Raw genomic sequence first — 26,695 nt, forward strand, 5'->3', positions numbered from 1 at the left:
AACATCGATTTTCTGACTCCTTATACAATAACCTTTCCAAAAATGTATAGTTTACCAAATCCCACAAAAATTCCCACAAAAATATAGTGAGCCTGATTTCAATTTCAGAAATATAGGATGCGCTGACTAGCCCATGTTTACATGTGATTCGTCTCCACTACAGCCCTGCTTAAAATGTCGGCAGTGAAAATCGCAGCCAAATAATTTAGGGCAGCCTATATCTTAAACAAGCAAACGAGCATTTCCGTTTTTTACGCTCCAGTGAACGTTTGGACATGTTGTGTAAACCCAGCCCGATCAAGGACATGCCCATAATTGCACGCAGAGTAGCCTACTTGCACGGTTTGAATATCGATGGTCTAATAGTCTAATCTTCGAAATACAGACTGTGGCTTCACTGTTGACGTTTGTACGTCAGTTTGTACGAAAGTTTTAATATTTTTTGGAAAGGAGAGTCAGATGGAGTACTCAAACAAACCGCCAAGACAAAATATGAACGTAAGAACGTACATTTCTTCCTCATAATAAGTTACAGTACTCTGTTAACTGCATCTTATTGGTAACTTAAGTAGCCTAAACGGTCCAAAATCTTCTTATTCAAAGAGCTAGACTAAAATGTGTTAGAAAATGAATGCAGTCATGAAACTATGGCAAGATGCTCACCTATTCATATGGTTGCCATCTGTCCATCAAACCTGAGGATGTCCACATCACCTTCAGTACTACTTGTGAGTTGTTCGACTTTCCATTTCTTTCAGTTTATTGCGAAGGTCGCATGTCATGATACAAATTAACAAGTGACAGAAATATGTTTTATTGATTTACAGGTTCTGTCGAAAAAGTTGTATTTGCACCAAGAATAATGGATGCTAAAAACGTATTTCTAATGAACAATATTAAGCGTAAGTTAAATAAATGAATACATAAATATGGTGGGCCTGCACAGGCAAATGTGTTGGGCTATATGAATTTTCAGCATGTTTTCTAAACACTGTATAGATAAATTGATGATATTTTCCTAATTTGCTCATGCTTTGTCTGTATCAGATGCTATATGCATGATTTTTTTGTTTTAGCCCATTCCGTTCGCAGGGCTACTGTAGAACAATAAAACCAAGGTTAAAACAGAGATTTCAAAACAGAACAATAACTAAACATTATGGACGTGTATCGTGCTCCATAGGGTTGAGAATGAAAATTGATTAATTTTGACTTTGACATTATAGATCATGTTCACCAGTATGTTTCAGCCTCATCCGTCACAGGAATTAAGGATTTATACCTTAAGTACAATATGAATGGTAAGATGCTTTTGCAACTCCTTGGAAGCGTTTACACTGCATACAATATAACTAGTAAGTTCAGACTATTTGTTTCCTAATGCTAATCATTATTACAAGCTACATGATACAACTCTGTTAATGGAAATGTTTGGACAGTGTGTACAATGTATTAAAATCAGAATGATATGATTTGCAAATGTAAAGCCTATGCTTCATTGAAAATGGTGCAAAGACAACACATAATTTATTGAAATGTATCTGGAAAGTATATATCATTAAGCATAATTTTGAATTTGATGCCAGCAACATGTCTCAAAAAAGTTGGGTCAGTGATGTGTTTACCACCGCGTTCTCTCTGTGACCTCTCTGTGAATCCTTAAAGGTTTTACATCTGAAGAGACACTTTGCTGGAGTTCTGAGAATTAAATATTCCATTCTTGCTCAAAATATGATTTCAGCTGCTCAACAGTCTTGGGGGTATGATTTTGTGTTTTTTCCCCCCGCTTCATGATGCACCCATTTTAGCACCTGCACTCTTCTACTATGGAGCCATACTGTTGCAATATGTGCAGTTTGGCATTTTGTCCTCATATATTTAAGATCTTTCCTGAAAAAGATGCTGTCTAGTTGACCGCATACATCTTTCAACTTTAATTGTGCCTTTCCAGATGTCCAAGGTTCCATTGCCATAGTCACTAATGCACCCCTTACTATTGGATAGCCCCTCTCGTCTTTACCCCATAGGATGCGGAGTCCATAATTTCCAAAAAGAAGTTTGATTGGTCTAATCACAGGAAAGTTTTACACTTTGCCTCAGTCCATCTTAAATGAAAATATCTGGCCCAGATAAGAGGGTCGCATTTCTGGATCACGTCTAAATATGGTTTCTTCTTTGCATGGTAGAGTTTTAACCAGCATTTGTAGAAGGAGCATCAAACTGTGTTCATAGCGGATGGTTAGCGGACGTTTTCCTGAGCCCGAGCAGGTCAGTTTTACGGTAATGCAGTGCCTTCAGAGGCCACGAAGACAACAGTCATCCTGTAATGCTTTTTTAGCCCTGTCCTTTGTTTTTCAAAGATTTACCTGAATTTTAATAATATTATGCAACATAGATGACAACATCTCCAAATTTGTTTGCAATGTCATGTTGAGGTGTAGTAAATAAATTGAACACATTGTGATGAAAAGAATAGATTGAAACAGTAAAACAAGTATATATATATATATATTAGTGCTGTCAAACGATTAAACATTTTAATCACGATTAATCGCTGAATTCCTATAGTTAATCACGATTAATCACATATTTTATCGCATGATTAAAATTCTATTATTTTGCATTTCTGAACTTTCCAGGAGTCCATGTTAACAATATAAAGCAAGTATTGTGTATCTTGATTAGGATTCAAATGAAAGCAAAGCAAGTTACTTCATTAACTTAACTTTAAGACGTAGGTCTATTTGATTATTATGACCGCCGCTAGCGAAGCTAGCGAAGCGGTCATATAGGGATTGTCAAAGTTTTTTTTTTTTTTCCCGTCATCTACTTCCTGAATTTTTGGTCAACGATACCCGGGACACCGAACCACCGGGGCACATGAAATTTGGTGGGTATGTAGCCCCACTAGACTTTTACGGAAAAATTTCGTTTCGTCCCCGGGGGCCACTCCACCCCCGTGCTGGGCCCCCCGAACCGCAAAAAAAGCAGTTTTTCCTAAATAACTACCTGAACCGTGGCACTGAGGATGAAGAATCTTTTATGGTATGTTGGTCTCAAGGGCCCACACCCCCCCGGTAAAAAATGAAAATGCAATATTATTCTGCTTTAATCGCCCCTATCTTCAGTTAAGATGTTCAGAACTGCACCAAATTTTATGTGTATGATTGACCTGGCATTCTCTGGGGGTATGCCAAGTTTCGTAGAATTTCATCCATGGGGGGGTCTAAAAAAAATTAGGTTATGTGTACATTTAGTGACTGTACACTCATTGGCCTGTAGATGGCGGTGCACACATATACACATGCACACACACACAGGCACCCACATACTATCGGTATTAGAACGGCCGATACATAATTACAAATTCAGTAGGATTAAAAGAAAGCCATAATAAATATTCATCACCATCATCATGGCTGCATTTCCAGTATTGGCGATAAGTAGTCGTTTGTCCACTAGATGGCGCATCGTTGCAGTGAGACGTAATTTTGTTGGAAGTTAAAAGTGGGTTGAAAAAAACAATGGACGCTTCCTACAAGGACTGTAATTTACCGCAGAGAACGTCTAATAAGGATAGGACGATGTTCACATGAAATGTAATTCCCATTTCTTCTTGAAGCCGTCATAAATCTGAGGATGTTTATCGGACATGCTTGGTTTTTACTGCAGGTACGTTAATCTTATAATATCAATAAGGACCTAGGTAATGTTACCATTAGCGTTGGTTGAGTGATGGAGGCCAATTTGATTGATTGCGTTTGTAGAAAACTAGAAATGCGGATATACCAAGCAAATTGATAGCAGCACTGTAATTGTATCTTTCGACTGTCATTTGTTGCACGTGCTACAAAAATCATTCTGTGCAATGGAAGATTTACCAACGTTACTGATACAGTTTTGCCTATACATGCGTGAGACTAAGACGCCTGTTTATTTGGTTTTAAGTGCGTGCAGGGTGTGTGAGAGGGGAATCGATGTGCTTTGATTCCAGCTTGGTAGTCTGTGAAATTAAAAAGCACGTGTGTGTGAAGTATCCAAACAATGACACCTTAATTTCATTGTGGTTGCTTTAGCAACACACCTTAAGCTACTGTGTAGTGGGTCCTATTTTGAAGTGGCTACTTCATTCGCGCTTTCCTTAACTCATGGAGCTGCATGAATTTTATTACAACTATTACGCCACAATATGGCAGTTAAGTCCGCTTGATACTGTAAGGCGTAAGCCATTGGTTTCCAAAGGAGATTTTATTTGTGTCGCCAGCATAGCCTATTGACAATTTATGTTGTAAATAGGCCTACCTTATAAGCCTACCTGTAGCTTAGGGAAGCTAACAGCTTTCTATTAGGATCTAGTTTGTTAGTTACAGTTTTGTCATAACTCCTTGATGCATTTTTGCATTTAGAATAGCCAGAGCGTGGATATCTCAATCGGAAAATTAAACAATATCGGGTGCCATGGACTAGGCTGGGTGAACCCAGCCTGATCTGCCCGCTATTTATTTTTTGATTTCTTAAAAGATTGAGCTTGGTCTGGTGAAAGCCAGACTAGCCATGGACCTCAGTTACACAATGCAAGGGAACATGAATCAGCCTATATTTGCACGAACAATAACGGACAACAGTTCTTCAACTTTGGCCCGTTAAAATGTGTATGAACAGTCTAGCGACGCATTTCATCAAGGCCCATTTGGACATGTCAATTAATTGCACCACTGGTTACATGTAAAACAGCATTTCGTTTCAGACTACTGTTACTTAATTTGTGCATTAACAATAACGTTTCAGACTACTGTTACTTAATTTGTGCATTGACAATGAAGTATTACATGAACTAAAGATGACTAAAATCTTATGTAGAAGAAGAAACATTCACAAAAAATCCATCCATCCAAAAATGAATGACCTTTGTTTTTGATAGCTGTTGAAAACGGCATGGAACTGACAGAGATGTTTTTGTTCATAAACAAACAAACAAACAAACAAACAAACAAACAAATAAATACATAAATAACATTATGCTGATACCTTTTGCTTTTCCCAAATACAATGTAGCCTACAGGTGTAAATGACCTTTCAACAATCAGTTGCAATGGATGAACTGTGATGAACTGCCCTACTTGTGATTGTTTAGAGATTTTAAAGGTTTTATAACAATGCCACATCTTCTTTGGCTATTCTACAATCTATTCAACTTTTCAGCACCAGTAGGCTACTTTCTGTGCAGCCGCACACACACACTCAGGCATGCCAAACAAGCATACACAAAAGTTTCAAGAGTGGGGGATGGAGTAAAATATGGAGACAAATTGAAGTGTGATTTATTTTCGCGGAACGGCTGTACAGGACTGAGCGGCGGTCATATTTTGTACCGCTATGCGGTACATCTAGTTTCAAATCAAATTTCAAAAGATGTGCAGCAGACCTGAGGCAACACAATATATTCTTCAGAAATATAGCTAATAAAGGGCATAACAAACATAAAATACTATATTCATTATCTTTGAGTTCAGTTGAAAACTAGATGTACCGCATAGCGGTACAAAATATGACCGCCGCTCAGTCCTGTACATCCGTTCCGCGAAAATAAATCACACTTTAATTTGTCTCCATCTTTTACTCCATCCCCCACTCTTGAAACTTTTTTGTGAATGTTTCTTCTTCTACATAAGATTTTAGTCATCTTTAGTTCATGTGATACTTTATTGTCAATGCACAAATTAAGTAACAGTAGTCTGAAACGTTATTGTTAACGGACAAATTAAGTAACAGTAGTCTGAAACGAAATGCTGTCAATCATACGCATAAAATTTGGTGCAGTTCTTAACATCTTAACTGAAGATAGGGGCGATTAAAGCAGAATAATATTGCATTTTCATTTTTTACCGGGGGAGTGCAAATCACAAATGGGTGATTATGGGCCAGGTTGATGTGGGCCCTTGAGACCAACATACCATAGATTCTTCATCCTCAGTGCCACGGTTCAGGTAGTTATTTAGGAAAAACTGCTTTTTTTGCGGTTTGGGGGGCCCAGCACGGGGGGGGGGAGTGGCCCCCGGGGACGAAACGTAATTTTTCCGTAAAAGTCTAGTGGGGCTACATACCCACTAGGGGTGAACGATTTTGGAAAAAAATCTAATTGCGATTTTTCTCACCAATATTGCGATTGCGATGCGATATGCGATTATTTTTAAGCTCTTTATCTTCTGTCTTATTCAACAAAGACAAGCAATATATTATTCTATAGTAGCCTATGACCAACACAAAATTAGATAAGTTAAACATAAACTGTTCTTTCCTGGAGCCCAGGCCTATGTTATGGCATTAGGTCATTGAATAAGATTGATGAATGAAATATTTTTTATTTAACTATTTGAATCACATTAGTAGACCTATATTTGTTGAACTTCCAGCCTTGTAAACATTTAAATTCTAATACGTTTCTATTTTGTTTCCATTTCATGTAGATATGATCTTCTTTCGTTAGCTAACAAATAGGTCTACATGTAGTGGCACTGACACGGCTTCTCCTTGTCCTGTGCTCTCCATACACACACACACAGACCTGCTCCTCTCCTCTGTAGGCTACTTGCACGTGAATCGGAACAAACTACTGTAGATTGTTGTAGCGCAAATAAATGCGGCCGAATGACCGTTCGGCTCGGTGTTAACTAAAGGTTAGCATCATCAACACCGCAGCGCAATATGCATGCATGCAAATTAACTAGTTTGTTCATATCACAACAAAGCCAATCGCGGAGACAAAACTCTTTAAACAGGCAAAGTTATCAGCAGTTAGCAGCATGTATGTAGCCTAGAGCCTTAGCTGGTAAGCTAATGTTAGAACAGCTGGGTTTTTGGATAACTTGCGGATAACATGCATCAATTCATTACCTGTGAGATGAAATGTTTGTGCCGCCAACCCCCTTGGATATCGCAAATGCCCCCACTGTCACTGTACTCCAGTAAACAAAGTCCCAAGTGCACAGGTGAATGGCTGCTGTGCTGTGCAGCCTAAACAGTCGTGGAGTTTTAATCGTCAGCTGGACAAGTGAACGAAGTTACCAGCAAGAGTAGCAGCACAGGGGAATTATGAACTAGAACCAGGGACATGGCAGGTTCGAGCAAAAGGTAATGAAGAGGTTCATTTTTAACCAAAGTAGCTCTACTGATCAGACCTTTCTTGACACTGTTAGCTGGTCCTCTTTACGTTTTTTGCTTCTTCAGTGGTCAGTGTGAAGAGTTGGTGGCGCGTCGGCAAGCGCAAGTATAAATGCGTTTTAGTGACGTCACATATTACGAATCGCAGGCTTTGCGGTTTGAAAATCGAGTTTCATCAAATCGCGATATTATCGCAATTGCAATAAATCGTTCAGCCCTAATACCCACCAAATTTCATGTGCACCGGTGTTTCGGTGTCCCGGGTATCGTTGACCAAAAATTCAGGAAGTAGATGACGAAAAAAAAAAAAAAAAACTTTGACAATCATTATATGACCGCCGCTAGCGAAGCTAGGAACTTTTCGACATGAGTGCACTGCCATTTTATAGGCCTACAGTCTTGCCACACACACATCAGCGCCGACGTTTTTAACACGCAAACACTGGATGAACAATGGATTTTACGGAGCGGCGTCGACCAAATATAACTGAATCGTGATTTACACAGCGGCAAGGTGCGATGCTGGTGTGCAGAGTTGTATTGAAAAGAATGTAATCTAATGTACAGTAAATTAATGTCGAAAGCAGAGTGCATCGCACTCATGTCGGCATTGGTGTCCACAGCAATTTAAAACACCATTCAGCTGACCGGGAGTTGTAAGACAGATAGCCTAATCACACCTTGACGTTACATCTAGTTATTAATTTACAGGCCATTCAATAATTTTACTAACACGGCAGTTATAAAGAATTATGTGTATGTAACTTACTCATGTCGAAACGATGTAGGCTACATTACAACCCATTCAGCACGTACTAGCTACTATATCCCATGTAAAATGGTTAGCTTGCTAGCTAGCTAACTGTGGAACTTCAGTATAACAGGCATAGCCAATTATCTCACCTAGTTGTAGGAAAAAGACTACGTTCATATTACAAGTGATAGAATGAATGTGTGACTTATGTTTAGTTGATGTTACTGTATGACATGTAAAGTTAAGCTTGCCGAACTTAGTTATAGTCAGCCACGGGCAGTTTGACTGTGCCTACATTCGTGACTCCTGTTAGTAGGCTAAACTGGAAAGAGCAAAAAATAGGAACATAATGGTCACATTAATCCCCTAAACACACAGATAACTCTTACACCAACCTTATTTTGTGCCTTTTATTCACGTTTGTTTCAAGATTTAGTAAGTATAACCCCTTTTCGCTCCCCACTTCTATGCAGCATAGGTTTCCATTATCCAAACAGCTCCCTTTCCCCTAAAAGGGGGCGTGTACATGCAGCACGGTCTAGCTAGATCCAGTGTGGTGTTGTAGTTGTTCTAACGTTACTAGTTGTTGCAACAGCTTGTGAAAAAACTAGAAAGTTTGTTACACCAAAAATAACGTTAATTTCGCGATAAAAAAATTGACGCCGTTAAAATAGATTTACGTTAACGCAGTTAATAACGCGTTTAACTGACAGCACTACTCTTTAGCCTTGTTCAGAATGCAGCCCAAATCCGATCAGAATCCGATCACTGACTGGTCGTCCGAATTACATATAAGTGTGCAAGTGATCAGATCTGATCTGCCTGTCCGTATTGACATAGTCTTATCCACATTTATTTCTATGGTAACAGGCCACTTGTTCATTTAACATGCCTTAAATTAACCTCCGTCTCTCCCCATCTATGTCATTGTGGTTGTTGTTCTTGTTTGTGTCCTATTGCAAGTGGTGCGGAAGACACTTCAAAAATCCTTTTCAAGCAACCGAGTCGTTCAGATTAAAACCGATCTGTAAATATCTGTTTGGAATCGCATTCAAAACCACCTCTGTATGTGGTTTGAATCAGATTTGGGGAAAAAAACGGATTTCTGTGGTTTTTCACTGTCCAGACTGCCAAAGTACAATCTGAATATGCTAAAAATCAGATTTGGAGTGGTAATGTGAACAAGGCTTTTGTGTCGCTTTTGTGTCACTCTGTGTCTCATACTGACCGAGCGAGACCTGTTTGAAACAAAAAAAAACAAAGTTGGCCTTGCAGGTGCAAGATAAGAGGCAGGCTTTACCAAGGGCGTAGAGTTGAGAACAAAATTATTCATACCCCTGGCAAATATTGATTTAAAGGGACACCAGGCAACGTTTTCGTGTTAATTACTCATCTTCGTAAGTCGGTATATGGTTAAATGACTCATTACAGGGCGAATGAAGACTCTCTCGCCCGCCCCTACTGCCTGTAGGAAGAATATCCCGCTTGCAAGTTCAGTGTATCGTACCCGGCGACCGAAGCAGTTTCAGTTTCCATCCTGCATCCACAGCACAGAGGGAGGCTAACGAAACGCTAGCGATTGTTGCAAACGTGTGTATAATGGCAGAGCCGGCAAAGAAGCAGCGAAAACCCTTGACGGGAGATGCAAAGAAAAGGAAAAGAGCTTCAGACCGAGCGAGGGGGAGTTTCGTAGAGAAAAAGCATCAGGCTTGCCTGGTGTCCCTTTAATGTTGATTTTCTCTTGACCAATATGTTTGTTCTGACTGAAAATGACACTGCCACATGGCTAAAGGTTGTAACACAATGTGGTAGAAACATGGAATAAAAAAGAAGCGTTTTCATCTTTTTTTTAATCTTTATTAAGAATGGCATGTCCAAAATTATTCATATCCTTTTTAAATAATCAGTGGGGATCTTTATTTGCATTCACAGCTCTCAAAATGGTTCTTGGACGACCTACCAAGCCTCTCCATGTGTCCTAAATGATTCTAGACCGCACCTTTTTAGCAGCAATCAGGGTTTTAATTTTTTTGATATTGATCTCTGTTAACCATATCTTGCCTTGTTTAGCTGTATGTTTTGGATCATTGTGTGGTTTAATGGTCCAATGTAGTGTCTTGGGGTAGGTTTCTCGGCACACTGTGTCTCGCAATGTTCATTTCTATGAGTATGGAAATGCACCATGGTCTAGGATGGGTGGGGCCAGGCTACTTTGCTTTAGAACAAGTTTTAATGGTGATTTTTTTCTTGAAGTTGTGAACTAAATTTTCTACTTATCAACTGGCCTATTTGACGATTTTCTACCATGACAGAGGGCCGTTATTCTTATAGCCTAGTTCGCACCAGACCTTATCTCAGTTGAAATTGAGATTGGGTCTGGACAAGCTTTATTCACCTCCCAATTTTAAGTGGCGTCACCAACGGACGGCAATCAAAATGCCTTTGGATTCAGTTAGACCTAAAACCAATCAGAGCAATGAAGGAGATGACATATGCAGAGCAATGGAAAAAAAAACAAATCCCAACAAATAAGGTTTTTTTTCTTCTTCTCAAAACCTGCTTTAATGTCATCCGCCCGCCTCAACGGCTGTGATTGGTGCATGGGTTTGAGGAACATTGTAAATGGGAGTGAATGGCCTCTTTTGCCAGACAAACCTACACCTGGGTTCTCTGGGATGCTCTTTTTATACCCAGTCATGGCGCGGGTTAACCTACAGTATGTGTGAAATGTTGTTTAGCTTAGTTCACTTAGTTGTGTAATCTAAAATAACCTTGGTTGTTGATCAGCCATTGTGATAAATCCCTTACCTATAGCACAGGGAATTTAACACCTTTCCTGTGTATGTCTGACAATTTATTCTCATTTGACTGCCTGTCACTTAAACTATTACTCCATCTTTCTCTGGTTATTGTACATTGCATGTGGAGTAAGTATTATTTTTTACTCTTAGGTCTCCTATTGCACTTTGTAAGTCAGTTTGTATTAAAGCAACAGCTGATTGTCATATAATGCTATCACATTTCAGGACGAGTAGGGCGATTGATTTCAACACTAAATATCACAAACGTTCATGGGAGTGTTTACATCGTGTACAATATCACAGGTACTTAGTAGTTCTTCTTATAAATGCAGATAAATGTATTTGTATTTCCTGTATACAGTGACATATAGCAATTGCTGATGCATTTGTGCTCATATTTTAATTCTACTGTAGCTCCAGTTGACCTCCTGGTGACAGATCTTACGGTTGTAAATGTTCAAGGAAGTGTGTACATCCACTTCAACGTATCAAGTAAGGCCATATTCAGTCACAAAAAGAAATTAAGACTTTTAAATGGAGCAACACTACACATTAAAATGGTTAATCAAATATTTTGTTACAGGTCACATTAACAAACATGTTTCTCTACTGATGACTACCAATGTTGAAGGGGACATTTACATCAACTTTGATGGTGAGGGCTGTTGTTTCTTTTTTTGAATGACAAAGAAAGAATGACTTTATTGATCCAGTAAAAAAATTACTAAATATTGTGTAGTAATATTAGCATAACTCAGTCACAATGGTATTGCAGCAGTTAGAAATGCACACATAGTGAACATAGCATGCTTGACTGCCTGCCGGACTGCCACAGGGAATATGAGTCATAATAATAACATAGGCATAACAGTAACTGGTGCTTTGCAGGATTGAGAACCTCTGAATGTTTCAGTATTCCATCCAACTGGCTCAGTGAGCTTCAGACCTCTCTATCAGACAAGAGCAGCTTGTGCCAGAGAATCAGAGAAGCAGCTTCATGCAACAACCCAGGCGCTCCTCTAAAAGTCTACATGGAGTGCTTAGAGATGGAGAGGAAGTTCCTTGCCACACTTGGAATTATTGAGGATGTTCAGGCTAGAAAAAGTCGTCATGATGGATTGCTAAAAGGTGAACCCGTTATTGATTGGAGACTACCATAACTTTGTCTTCACTCTTTAGTTCCATTGTCAAATGTCAAAATCATGATTTTCAACCTAAATTCTGGATTTCTTCCACACGCCTTTGTATCTCATGTATTTAATTTTGTGTATTCACATTTTAGAATCCCATATATATCTGCAGCCATGGGCAGCCTCAGACCTGGATTACGATATCTATGGTAAACAATCTACCACACGATCAATGCAACCCTTCTCCAACTTTCACCTTCTATTCAAACCATTACAAATATTTGATAAACATTCACACTCAGAGAGAAGAGAGCTGAGGGGTAAGCCTGGAAAAGTGGATGAAAAGAAGAAGACGTTCATGTACGTACATCACCAAAGAGTAAAAGTGAACTGAAGTCTAATAACACAGTTTGCACTGAAAATAATGGTATCCAAGCACCTTCATTATTCCCATGCCCTTAAACTAAAGTATAGTTTTTAAAGCAGCTTCGTATAGTTCTTGTCTGCTCTTTTATAGGCTGGACAATACAGATGGTGTTCGTTTCAACCGACCAGTGAGGAGCTGCAAATCCTTAGCCCGCATCACAGATGTATTCCAGAGTGATCTATTGGAAACCTCAGTTTCATACCAGAGCACACCGACATATTTTTATGAAATTGAAACTGACCCAGATTGCATATGTAAGGGACTGACCCATTGGTTGCGTTTTGAGATGCCTAGTGAAATTAGACGTTGTTGAACCGGCATAATTTATCCTGGTGGCACACACCTTGCATGTAGCTGTTCGCTTATTTCCGCTCTGCAGTGTGCATAAAGTTATTGTATAGGCAGGTCAATATAGGGTTCAACGTCAAAACAATTGATGCAAAAGGTTTTTTATTGGATTCTGGTACTGTTGGACATGCTTAATAACATACTTAAAATCTAGTAAAATCTGACCTTGGCATAGGGGTCATTTTCAAGATGGCTGCCAAAATTGCTGTCAAGAGGTTAGAATGGCTATATCTCAATTACTATTCACCCTGCAGGGGTGAAATTGATGGTCAAATTAAACAAGAATATGACTTTAAATGTTACCATTGAAAATGTTTCAATGCTCTACCTTTTTCAGTCTATGTTAAAACCAATGTGCTTTAATACAGAACAAATGCAATACAGGATTATGTACCATGTCCATGGCATGGAGGAAGATTAGACATGTCTTAAAGTGCCCATATGACTATTTTTCAACAAGTTAAAATAGGTCTATGAGTTCCAGAAAACATGTTTCTGAAGTTGTTTGCTGGAAATAGCTTGTAGGAAAAGATTCTTACCTACCTCTATTACACTCTTTTTCAGTCCCTGTCAAAGTGTGCTGTTTCTGCTGCTCATTACATATTAATGAGCTGCTGCTCACTTACACACGCCCCAATCCATTAACTGTTACCAGGGTCATTCATGCCAAATCAACAAATGCCTCCAGCCTAGCCTGACCATCTTGGCTTTGCGTCATACTTTATGTCAATAATGCAATATTACCCAAAAACTACTGTGCAAAGGTTTAAGCTTGTATCTACATTATTTTCTGAGATATGTAGGCTTAAAAACAGTTGAACTTGTAAGCTTGGTGTGGAGAGGTGGGGTGGGGCAATGTCTGAAACACGCCAATTCAAAATCCCCTAACATCTACTACACCTTCGTTTTACATAGTATAGCCCGTAGCTAACACTTAGCCTACCGTAATCTCTATGTGAAACGGTTAGCTTGCTAGCTAGCTATCTAACAGTGGAACTTCAGTAGCCTACAACATAAGCTTAGCTATCTCACCTAGTTGTAGGAAATATGTAAGTGATGGAATTAGAATGAATCCCATAAACAAACAGATAACTCTTACACCAACCTTATTTTGTGCCTTTTATTCACGTTTGTTCAACGATTTAGTAAGTATAAATCCTTGTCCCTGCCCACTTCGATGCAGCTCCATAGGTTTCCATTATATTCACGTAGGCCTAACGTAATTGCCCTAAAAGGAGGTGGTGGGTGGGAATATTGAAATGTTTCGGCTTGTGACGTCAAAAGCCTTGCCGATTTTGACCAGCTCACCCTGGAGGCTGAATCCAGAAACCCTTATCTCACTCAAAACAGCATGGGTGTTTTTTTTTTCTTCAAGTTTGTATGCGTGTGGAAGCACCAGAGACACACAATAACACATCAAATCCCAGAAAAAGTGATTTTTTCATATGGGCACTTTAAAGGAACACGCCACCCAATGTCAGTAGTAATATATGTTCTTACCTTAACTTTCACGAGTTGAGTCATACCTATCCTGTGTCGGTACGTGCACTCAAACACTGGTGTGTGGAATGTGTTAGCATGTTGCAATGCTAGCGGGCTCAGAAGTAGCCATAGAGGGAGGAAGATAACAGTAATCAAAAACATCCACGTTTTCCCTACTTAAATACAGTCATAGGCGTGCATAAAGACACTAGGTGGTGATAAAGCACTAGGAAGTTTGCCCTTTATCAACGAAAATGCCCTTTTGAAACTTGCCTATCTCTCTTCCTTTGTCACGTGAACTCGCGCGGTCGCGCGCAGGGCACTCAAGATGCGCAGCACCATAGCAGTTCAGTAAGCGTCTTCAGATAGCAGGCATGGTCGCTGACAGGCTGCTTCTCCCGTGCCCCATCAGCCAGGTAACATACAGATCAAGCAAAATCTTACAGTTTGCCCTATAAGTCCAACATGTAATAATTTTGTTGTGCAGTAAAATGTCTCATTCAGCACCAAACAAGCATTTTTGCCGACTGGTCACCTGATAAACTAGTTAGATAAAGCTAGATAAAGTTTTACGCTGTAGCCCAAATCAGTGACAGATAAAGTGACGACCACATACAAATAATTTCGGTAGATTTTGCAAATTTATGTGTTAAGAAGAACGTTTTCTGTTGTATATGTTTTGTTAGGCAACATGTATTAACACATTCATTTGTGACAGAAGAAACGGGAAGTTCCCCATTACCTGTGAAAAATGCCCATCTGCATTCATGTAATGACAACAGTCAGTAGCCCACTATAACTCCTTCTCGTACTGTTTGGTCTCTTTATTGTCTTACAGATCAAGTAAAATCGTACAGTTTGCCCTCTAAGCCCAACGTGTAATCATTTTGTTGTGCAGTAAAATGTCTCATACAGCATCAAACAACTAAGCATTTTTAGCCGACTAGTCACCTGATAAAGTTTTACGCTGTAGCCCAAGTCAATGACAGATAACAGATGACAGAGTTTGCAATTGCAAATCTATGTGTTAAGACGAACGTTTTCTGTTGTATAGGTTTTGTTAAATTAACACATTTTGGTCTCTTTATTGTCTTAATTGGATATACTAATTGCAGCACAAGTCAAATTTCATTCAACATGTGCGTGTAATTTGTTTTTATAATTAAGTGTTCCACGTACGCTAAAAAGTGCCCCCCAAAATGTCTATGCACGCCACTGAATACAGTTGCACGAGTAGTTGATATGTAAGGTCACACAACATGAAACGTGGCGATTTTCCAAGCAAATAAACAGGAGAACTACAATGTGTGGCGCAATAGCACTTGGGAGTACTTTGACCTAGCGTAGTAATACTAATTAACACCTAATTGTAGATCCCAGCCATGCTTTCCGCCGTTTGCAGCGAAGCGGAATTCTATGAAACATGAAATCACTATAATACTTCTGCTTGTTATCACAACCCTTCACAATGGATGTTATAACCATGATTGTTCACAATCTACTTTACCACTACCTGCTACTTGGTTAAGTAACCTTAAACTAACGCCAGCAGGGCAGGTTGTCTCTATTTACGGAAATGACTGTGTGTGTGCCTCGGAGGGGGAGTGAATGACCACTCATTATTTCGGTCATCGCAACATTGAAGAATTGACTTTGCAAAGTTTCTGTTTTTACACTACTGTAGTCTGATCTTCCTTTATCCACAGTTATGCCACAGAAAGACTGTGGAGAGGAGAGGGAGGAGGAGGAGGGGACATGTGTGGAGGTGGAGACAGTGGGGCTTGTGGAGCTGGGAGGGGCGGTGGAGGTAGATGGAGGCCCCATGCTGAAGCGGTTGAAAAACGTGTTCAGCTCGTTGGCCCTGCCAAGGCCACCCTCCGCCTGACTCCCCTTCACCTTAAATCCAGTGATGGTCTTCATCCCGCTCCACACATCCCTCATGTTGTTCTGCTGGAGCTTGTTTTCCAGCTTACGCCTGTATGCCTCCTTGCTCTCCTTCAGCCTCACCTTCAGTTCCCTCTGCACACTCCTGAGTGTCTCTCGGTCACCCTCCCTAAAAGCTCTTTTCTTTTTGTTTAATAGTCCTTTCAGTTCACTTGTGACCCAAGGCTAGTTGTTGGCAAAGCACCTCACCGTTCTTGTAGGTTTTATGATGTCAACACAGAAGGTGATGTACTCTGTAATACAGTCAGTCATGAAGTCAATGTCATCTCCATGGGGTTCACAGAGCACATCCCAATCTGTGACCTCAAAGCACTCCTGCAGAAGTTCTGGTTGCCGCTGCACAATGGGTGTGTAGGTGGGGGTGAGCAAGACCAGGTTGTGATCAGATCTGCCCGGGGGGGTAGGGCAGTAGAGCTGTAGGCATCCTTCACATTTGCATACAATAAGTCTAGTATTTTATTTTCCCTGGTATGACAGTCCACATATTGTTGAAATGTTGGAAGTGTTGCAGAGAGAGAAGCGTGATTAAAATCCCCAGAAATTGCTATGAATGCATTTGGATGTTGAGTGAGTAGTCTAGCAGTGACAGCATCAGCTGGAGGCGGAATGTAAGCAGCGACCGCCATGACACAGGTGAACTCACGAGGTAGATAGAATGGACGCAGGCTCACTGCTAACAGTTCGATGTTCGGATTGCAAACCTGCTCCTTCACCATGACATGCCCAGGATTACACCATCTGTTGTTCACAAACACCGCGACTTCTTACCTTTCCCACCTTTCTTATTACCGCTCAGCCTGCGATCCCGGTCACCTCGCACCTTGGAGAAGCCATGGATGGAGATGTTGGAGTCCGGGATATGCTCCTGCAGCCACATCTCGGTAAAGCACATGAGGCTACATTCCCGGTACTCCCGCTGTCCTTGTCAATGCCGCAAGTTCATCGGTCTTGTTTGGCAACGACCTCACATTCCCCATGACGATGGATGGAATAAAAGGTTTAAATCTCCTTCTCCTGGCTCTTCGTAACACACTGGCCCTGCAACCCAGATGACCTGCCACTTCGCTTGAAATTAATGCTAATATCTATGCTTTTGGTGTACATTTTTCAGCAGCTAGCATGCGCCTTTGAGCCAGATGTCACAACAATAGGGTCACCTCTTTGGAGGGCAGCTGCATTTATCCCATCTGCACCCTTTTCTCGAATTTGGACATTATCATGTCCATCTTTGCCCTGACAGATGGCACAGATATCGTCACTAGGGGACGCACTCCTTCTTGAATGAGCTCTTCCAGTCGGACTAATATTGAGAAAAAAGGAAGAATGAAAATCTCTCTCTCCCTCTTTGCTTTGAGTAGAATAAATGACTGAAAAGGCAGCATGATATTTAAGGAAAATAATGGAGTAATAACAATTCAGCAGATAATATAGGCCTATTTGATTTCATGACCTCTAAATAAGGTCAATCACCCACACCATCTTTTTAGGGTGAAAATTCATTGAATGTCTCTCCCTTTGATGTATGTGACTGAACTGACATAAAGTGGTGGGGAAAAAATTAAAGAATAGTAGAAAAATTATGTCTATCGCTCTCTATGCTTAGAGTAGACTGAATTGGCAGCATAGTCGTAAAGTTGTGGGAAAGGAGGGACTGATTACAATTCAATAGATTATAATTCATTTCATGACCTCTTGTTATGCCAAAACCATCTTTTTATCTCTTTAGGGTGGCATTCTTTAATGAAGGATTTACTTTCTTCATTTAAGGTTGAAAATCTCAGTTTGTCAGAAATAAGCTAGCAAGCTAACTATCTGGGGGCAGCCGTGGCCTACTGGTTAGCTCTTCGGACTTGTAACCGGAGGGTTGCCGGTTTGAACCCCGACCAGTAGGCATGGCTGAAGTGCCCTTGAGCAAGGCACGTAACCCCTCACTGCTCCCCGAGTGTGTTTCACTAATTCACAGATTGGGATAAATGCAGAGACCAAATTTCTCTCACGGGATCAAAAGAGTATATATACTTATACTTATCTTGAATACAGTATAGCCTATATTATGTAGTGACAGATATAGCCCATTTTGCCTTCACTGTTTTCCTGCATTCACCTACATGAACATACTGTGCTGTCTAGCTACTGTTTTGGACAAAATTGTGCATAATAAAGGGGCATCATATGCCCCCCCCCCCCCTTACTGGGGTCAGATTTTACTAGATTTTTAATGTTATTAAGTTATCATAATCAGCTGAAAAACCTTTTGTATAATTTTTTTTTTCATATATTGACCCGCCTAGTAACCAAAAGTAATGATAAAAGGCACAACTCAGGGAGGACTTGTTATCGCCATGGTCGATGCATTTTTTTTTATCTGTGAGTGTGCGCACATAGAACTATGTTATATTAAACATTATGGCAAAGGGGACATGCAGCTCGTCATAGTTTCCCAAAGTACTGTATGCAGCAATAAAAAGGGAATAGAAATACATGGATACAGTTAGATAAAAAAGCAATAATTGCATGTAATACAGGTAAAATACGAGTCTTGAGTCCGAGTCAAGTCTGAAGTATTTTGAATGGAGTCAGAAGTCAAGTCTGAAGTCACTGTTTTTGCGACTTAAGTCTGACTCGAGTCCGAGTCTCAGACTCGAGTCCCCATCTCTGCTACGGTATGAAACAAAAGCTTTTCAGACGTGAACATTCTCATCCATTGATATCTAGTAGATCTCTTCTGATCCAGATGTGTTATTAGCCTGGGTGTTCCCATGCTGCCTTGCGCGCGTTTTGATTCACGCTGCTAAGGCAGCCTGGAGACCATGGAGCAAATTTTCACCTGAGATAGCAGACCAATCACAGAACAAGGGGGAAAGCAAGACGATGATGAGCTATGCACAGACACATTTGATAGACATCCGTGGCACCCAATAAACGGATCTGGGCATTTTTTTCAAATACGAGAAAATTAACGTTTGGTTTCCAGACCACGTCTCATTGAGAAGTGGTGGCGCTAGCCAGGCTAATGTGTTATAATGAATGAATAAGCATGGTAGTTAAACTTGTCTTAAATATGTGGAATATGTGTATTGTGCTGCTGATGGGGTTGTGTAAGGGAATATTGCTTGGGGTCTGTGTTGTCCTAAGAAGCATCTGGATTCCACAGAACTTGAGGGCCCTATTGACTTTAATAAGAAGTGTGCGATAGAGATCCGTGTGGAACACTCAGAGAGAGGAGAGGAGAGGGGTGAGCCTGAAGAAGTGGATGAAAAACAGACGTTCACGTATGTACATCACCAAAAAGTAAAAGTAAACTGAAGTCTTGCAGACACAGTTTGCACTGAAAATAATGGTGTCCAAGCCCCTTCATTATTCTCATACCTTTTAACTAACGTATAGTTTATAAAGCAGCTTCGTATAGTTCTTGTCTGTTCTTTTATAGGCTGGACATTAATACATATGGTGAAGTTCATCGTTTCAATCGACCAGTGAGGAGTTGCAAATCCTGTGCCTGCATCACATATGACACGCGTTGGAATCTATTGGAACCCTCAGTCTCCACAGAGACAGGTGTTCTCGTGTACAAGCACCGTTCTCCCCCTGGAAGACATGAGTGCACCGTGTCTGGCTTATGCTGGGCATGTGCTGGTGAAGTCACCTTACAATATTGTCTTGCTGATCCGGACATATTTCAAGCAGAGTTGCCGACGTTACAGTACACACCAATTGGCCCCTTAATGGACATCAGGGTGCTCTCGGGTGAGCTGGACGAGGCTCACCTACCCCATTCCGCTTGTCTGGAGCGCTCTGATTCCTCGTTCAGTGATGCTGTGAGGGTCCTGCCTGGGGACGACTCCGGCGTATCTCTGGAGAAGTGTGCGCAGCTGTCGTGCCTCCACGCCAAGCTTCGCCACCCCTCGTTCTCCTTGGTGGGGCTGCTGGTCAAGATGGGTATTCCAGTGTGGAGCCTGGTGGATGTGTAAATTTACAGGACCAGAATTGCTCCATTGACTCTGTTCTTATAAGCGGTGCCAAGGGACGCATCCATGATCCAGGCAGTGGAGGACGAGGGCAGGAGGATAGGGGGCAAGAGAATCGACAAGCATCGACCCGACACATCTATTTGGATGAACACAAAAGGGAGCCTCATATCTGACATGGCTGAAATCTCGCCCAATGAGATCACCTTGAAGTATGCCAGACCCCCGGATCTGTTTGAGGTGTTTGTGGAGAACGCTAACGCCGAACGCATTGACTTGGAGTTGACCAGCAACGGACAGTCCATATGGAATGTAACATTACGATGGGTAGATTATGGTGAGACCAGCGGTGTTGCAGGAAGTCACCCCAGTGCCTCTCCAGCATCCAGGCTCACCCCAACAATGGTCAGGAGAGAAGCCCAACTGATGAGTGGGCCAACCTCCCACATAGAGGGTAGAAGGGAATAGGCCTGGCTCTCTAACAAAGGTATGGAAAGACATCACAGGCACAGGTAAACTGATATGCATGAAGAATTTAGATAATTGTAATGCAATATTTCTCAACTAGGGTGTGGGGTAATGGAAAATGTGTGGTCCATTTTTTTGTTGTCTCTGATGATATCCATATAGTATGACATTAGGTCAGAGTTAGTATGACTTTAGATAAGAGTTAGCTAACTTCTCATATGATCACACTTCTGAAATGGATGGTTTTACTCTATTTGACTTGGAAGTCAATTGCAGCTCTTTAATTGTAACCACTGTTAGTGGATATTTTCGCCTAATGTCTTACTGCATTTTTGTAATACTGTTAGATAGTAGTGTTACTGTACCTTCTTGGTTTTTTAGTAAAATCAGGTATTTGGTGTCTACAGTACTTTGAAAGTTCAGACTTTCTATGATCTTACAGAGCGAGTGTTCATGGTTCAGTTGGATCTCATCAACAGAGGATCTGAAGGTCTCCTCAAAGGAATGCTGGTCAGTCTTCAGTCTCAGAAGCCGTCTGTGGTTAGCCAGTGGGAGGTTAACGAAGTCCTGCAGAGGAGCCGGGTGTTGCAGGACCAGTGGTTGTCCTTTCTTACCATGTTACAGAACAAAGGGGACACAGCATGTGGCATCATGCTCCGTGTACTCAGAGATCTTGACTACTACTTCTATGAAGACTTGGGCCTGTAGTTCCATGGTTTTTAGCTTGTTAAAGGCCTGCATTGTGGCACTATGGTGTGTGTGTTTGTGTGTGTGTCTGTGTGTGTCTGTGAAAAGAAGATCAGTGTGCCTGTGAAAAGAAGATCTGGATGACAAGGCCCGTCTTCAAGGGTTTAAATCCTCAATTGTTTCTTGACTGTATGTGTGAAGGTGAGTTCTGTTAATATAACAATGCACAAAGTATAAAGATTATTCCAAATATTGCTTGGCTTAACCATCTGTTAAATATGCAGCTTCATACAGTTACACAATATGGCAACTAGGTGGCACTCACACAGCTTACAAAGCCTAGTGTCTTATTTGTGCTTATGGCCATGAGGGCATATGTGTCATATGTAACATGGCAGATAATGATCCAAAACATAGTTGTATGTCACAAACATAACTTATGGACACAAGTGCAGTAACATTTAGGTAAATATGTGCTTGCTTAACAGATATGTGCTTGCTTAACAGGAGCTAATCTCTATAGTATGATACTGCAGAAATAATTAGCAGCATGGCTAGTTATCGCTTACAAACTTATTCAACTGTTATTATTCAACTAAATACAATTGCCATCTCAGTTTACTACCCAACCATCAGTACTTTGACTGTATATCAAAAATGTATATCTCAGAGAACGTACTCTAAAATAGGAGAGCGTAAAAACACTATCCATAAATTCACTGCTCTTATCTCCAATTTACAGAGATTAGGCTACTCTAGAACTTGGACCAAACAAATACATGGACCAAACCAAAGGGGAATTGGAACAGTCCAAGTGATAGGAGCCTTTTAACACTGTGTGGGTGGGGAGGAGGGTCCAGTTTATAACTGTGAATAGGGCCAATCCCAATCTCTCGCCTTACGCACTCATACACTTTGATGCACGTTCCTGCAAACTTCGTGAGAGCTTAGGGCTGTCCCACTGCGAAATTGTGAAGTGGCATCCTTTATGAGCACTTTACCGAAGTCGGCATAGTTTAACACTTTACTCAAGGGAATTACCTACAATTCATAGTGTTGTGATGTGAAACACGGGGTTACAAAAAGGGAGGCTGGAAGCTTTGAAATTACTGGTAAACAACTGCCATAAAACGTTAATGGAAATGTGCTTGCAACACGTTTTTGTGTTGCCAATTTGATATGAATGATAGGTTGCAGGTGCTGTCCTTTTTCTGTGTTTTGAACCTTTACGCCCTTGCAAACTGTATCACTTACAACTGATGTCAGATAGGTGTGTGAGGGCTCAGGGTTCAGGGCTTAGGGGAGAGATTGAGATTCAGCATGATTCAGCATGTGTTTTACAGCTTATGTGTGAGAGAGCTTATCACTCATTTAATGCCACCATCTACAGGTGGACAGGTGAGAAGATCAAATCCAAGGCGGTGTTTATAGTTTTTTTTTTATTGCAATAAATATGTCAAGGTCATCTGGTTACACTCTCACAATCAAGGTGCAAGTTAGCAGTCAGGTGGCAGTCACCATAAAGTAATCCCAAATTCCTTCTTTCCAAATATTTTCACAGTATGATAATCATCTCAGAGATATGCTGGCAATCATTTCAATCAAATGGCAATCAAATCCACAATCTGGCTTTCACTCGGAAGCCGAATTTCTTAAAACCACTACACCATCGCTGCCCCGTTAAGATGATGGAGCTACGCACCATGTTGTTGTTGTTGTTGTTGTGGTATAATAACATCACAGCACAAATATAAGCATTTGTTTCATGAACACAAACTGTGCAAAAATGCTAATTAGTAGATTTACAGCATTATTATATTAAGCATTACTCACTTTTGACTTTCTTTTTTAATAAAACTGAACAGCATTTTTTGATTGCCAGGAACATAATCAATAGTAGGAGCAGCAGAGCCATGAGCAGAGTCATTATGACGTCTATAGAATGATACGCGATCCAGGACATCCTGAAGGACTGAGTGCGCAGGTGAGGGGCGCCTCCGTGCCTCATGATGAACTCGATCCAGAAAATGGCACGGTCCAGAGGCTTCGTGGGCTGGTCATGGTGGATCCTGGAGAGCCTCTGCATGTTCTCCCTGTAGGATGGCTCATAGAGCACTTCTTCTAGTGCGTCCTTAAACACTGCTCTGTCCAGTGTGGCAATGTCCAGTACCTTAGCAGTTCCTCTCACCACCATCTTGGACAGATTATCTGGCTGATCAAACATCAGAGGCAAGCCAACTATCGGGACACCATGGGAGATTGCTTCTTGGACACCATTGGTGCCCCCATGGGCTACAAACACTCTAGTCTTTGGGTGTCCCAACAGGTCATTTTGGGGCAGCCAGTCCACTAGTAAGGTGTTGTTGCCAAGAGTCGAGGGCTTGGCCCCTTTATATCTCCAGATGACCTTTTGGGGAAGCTGAGCAAAAGCTGCAGCAATCTCTTCAGTGATGTCACTAGGGATCTCGGCAACCAGAGTTCCAAGGGACATGATGATGACCCCATGTTCCCCTGAGCTATTGACAAACTCTTCCAGGTCAACAGGAAGTGGTCTAGCTGGCTTGCATTGGAAACCACCAATATAGACCACATTGGGCATGGTTGGGCGTGGAAACTCAAAAGTGAAGTCGTATCGTACAAGCCATAAATCTGCATTCTGGAGCAATGACATAAAGTTTACATCCGGTCCAAAGAAACGATTGCAGAAATCTGAGTAATCAGCAGCAATCTGTTTCTGGTACAGCTTACTCATCATGAACACAGTCCAGTTCCATACTCTTTGGGAGAATGACATGCGGTCAGAAAACCCAGTGCTAAGTACAGGGACATAAGATGGAGGAGAAGGGGCAATGAGAGTGTGAGGGTCTCCAAAAAGAGACGCCCTGACATTGAACACGAGTGGGAGCTTTAGACGGTAGGCTACGAACATCCCACTAGCTATCACAGGGTCACTCAGAACTAAGTCGTACTTGGCTTCTTGGAGTGACTGCATCAGGGCCTCATCAGCAAACATTGCAGACACCATTGCGCATTCATCCCTATGTATGTTTGTAAATGCTTCAATTAGCTCCCTTGACTGTTCCGTGTTCCAGTTAGGCTTGCCTTCTATGCGTATATTCAGCATTTTCTTTATGAAGGAGTCGGTGTTCCCCTCGACACTGTCACTGGAGGAGATAGTGTCACTGGAAGGGATAGTGATGGCCTTGTAATGGGGAGACTCCTCTTTAATGGACCAGTTATTTGAGTCTCGCACTACAGTAATGCTATGACCTCGGGAGTGCAGCTCCTCAATGATGACCCTCATGTTCACCCAGTGGCTGGCACCTACTGGGAACACCAGCACTTTGCCTCCTCTGGCCCCGGAGAGGCAGACAGACAGCACTGAGAGAGCCAAGAGCACAGGGCCGAGCATCCTGATCCAGGGCTTAGGACACTACAGGGACAAGAAGAGTTCAGAGAAACCATCATTTTCTGTCAGCAGGCCATGAAGATAGGATTGTACCTCTAACTCTTAAAAGAGAATTCCGGCGATCCTTCACATAGATCTCTGTTTCTCGAGGTCACAGAGTACTGCATACCTGCCAATACTCCCGTTTTTTTATTTCTCCTGGGAAACTCCCAGAACTTGCATGACCATCTTTTAAAATCAAGGATCCATTCATTTTTTCTGTTAGTCTGACATTTCCCCGGTTGGGAAATTGGGTATTATATACACCATCCACATACACAATGACTTACTTTCAATTTAAACCCTTTTGTCATAAAACCTGGCAACCCAAAACCCAAATAAGGAAGCGGGTGCACACTGCGCAGCCACTGAGTCTCGTAAGCAAGCGGTATAGTTGAAAAGCCTAATTTGTCTAATCGTTAGAAGAAATGTTGTGATTAACACATCACAGTATAACTATTATTGAGTGAGTGTTGTTGCTACACAATAGGCAAATTGTGTCCTCGGAACATAATCTTTGGAGCAGCTTTGGAGTTTTGGAGGAAGGCTGCAGACAGCAGGTGGATACATAATTGGCATGCATATCTATTTCGGTAAGGTAAAAGCAACGACCGAAATGCAGATGCTGTGTTGCAAGGATTGTATGAAACATGTTAAATATGCAAACACTGATTCTGTGCAAACACTGAACCCCACCCCCCGCCACCGAAAAAGAAAAAAACCCTCCCGTTTCAGTTTTGGCAGGTTTGGAAAGGTTTGGCAGGTTTGGAGTACTGTATACGGAAAAAAAAATGGGTGCATGAACATGGGGGCGTATGAACATGCCCCCAGAGTGTAGCACTGTAGGGTTCATCAGTTTTTGTCAGCATGCATGTTAACATAATTAGGAGCAGAAGCAGGATGCTGGTGATCATGGACAATGACCGCCACCCACTACACAGCACGCTCAAAAAACGGAGGAGCATGTTCAGAGGCAGATTTCTATTACTGTCATGTTCAACAGGTAGGTTGAGGAGGTCCTTTGTCCCCAGGGCTATCCAACTTTTCAATGCCATACAAAAGGGGAGGGGAGAAATTGACTTTTCAGCATGAGCCCGTCTTTCCCAGCCCCTATCATCAGATCACTTTGTCGGCTGTCCATCTGACTGTTTTACAGGCAATATTAGCCCTTCTACACAATCTGGACTGTGGTCATAACATCTACATCTTATAACCTATTCCCAGTTATATATTGTTCTTAAAGTATATTATTTTTCTTGTTTGCTAAGCAGTTCTATTATGTTTACATTCTTGCCTTTTCATAGTCATAGTTAATATTTAATACTAAGCATAGTTATTGCGCTGTTCAATCCCTGCACTGTTCACTTTTGCACTACCACCATTGCACACACTCTTCATAGCACCTTATCATGGTCAATGCATCACATGATTGGTCCATACCAGATCTTTGTAATCACTTCAAATGCTCTTTACATTTTTACATTTCTGTGAATGATTTTTATGTATGTGAGATATATGTGTGTATATGTATGTGTGTGTGTATAATTAAAGCATCTATCTATCTATCTATCTATCTATCTATCTATCTATCTATCTACAGTATATATCTACATGTATCTATCTATCTATCTATCTATCTATCTATCTATCTATCTATCTAATCAGGTGTAAACAAGGTTATAATGCAAATACATGTATATGTTCTGTCCCAGTAATAATCAGTCTTCCACTTGATATTTCTATATCTATATTGATATTTCTGATGCTTTACTGTTGCAAGGTAATGTATATAGCCACTAAGTGTGCCGTGCTGAGTAAATGGACAGTCTCAGAAATACACAGCTATAAGAAAAAATGACAAAGCAAACACCTGATGTAAACATACCTGCTCAGAAGGTCGAGGGAGAGCAGAATGCATTGTAGTAGCTGTGAGCCTTTTGAGCTCTCGTAATCAGGGTAAACATGTCCAAAGATCAAGTCCAGCTGCACCCGGCGCAAGGTGGAGCAAGGTGTGACACAAGGCTTACTCTTATCTTACACTCAATAAAGTGAGTAATTTTTCACTATACGCTCCACT

General features: G+C 41.1%; 1 protein-coding gene and 1 pseudogene across 4 annotated transcripts; one reads left to right on the top strand and one right to left on the bottom strand.

Moving 5' to 3' along the window:
• Positions 1 to 344: 344 nt before the first annotated feature.
• Positions 345 to 21,370, top strand: LOC143125728 (uncharacterized). 4 transcript variants are annotated; one of them, XM_076287433.1, is made up of 11 exons: positions 345 to 728; positions 828 to 902; positions 1,227 to 1,355; positions 10,942 to 11,019; positions 11,131 to 11,208; positions 11,300 to 11,371; positions 11,605 to 11,844; positions 11,999 to 12,055; positions 19,202 to 19,319; positions 19,478 to 20,502; positions 20,926 to 21,370. In XM_076287433.1, the coding sequence occupies exons 1-10, from the start codon at positions 656 to 658 to the stop codon at positions 20,016 to 20,018; spliced, it is 1,461 nt and encodes a 486-aa protein (XP_076143548.1). In that variant the 5' UTR covers positions 345 to 655; the 3' UTR covers positions 20,019 to 20,502; positions 20,926 to 21,370. The 4 variants fall into 4 exon arrangements, 3 of the variants coding, with proteins under 3 accessions (XP_076143548.1, XP_076143549.1, XP_076143550.1); XM_076287434.1 differs by having other exon boundaries at positions 20,963 to 21,370; XM_076287435.1 differs by having other exon boundaries at positions 1,227 to 1,301.
• Positions 21,371 to 22,995: 1,625 nt separating this feature from the next.
• Positions 22,996 to 24,586, bottom strand: LOC143126252 (UDP-glucuronosyltransferase 2B13 pseudogene; annotated as a pseudogene).
• Positions 24,587 to 26,695: the final 2,109 nt, after the last annotated feature.

Source organism: Alosa pseudoharengus, unplaced genomic scaffold (genome assembly GCF_046254945.1).
Source record: "Alosa pseudoharengus isolate Yale_2024_CS ecotype anadromous, Long Island Sound unplaced genomic scaffold, YU_APseudo_1.1 YU_APseudo_1.1_scf_16, whole genome shotgun sequence".
Lineage (NCBI taxonomy): Eukaryota > Metazoa > Chordata > Actinopteri > Clupeiformes > Clupeidae > Alosa > Alosa pseudoharengus.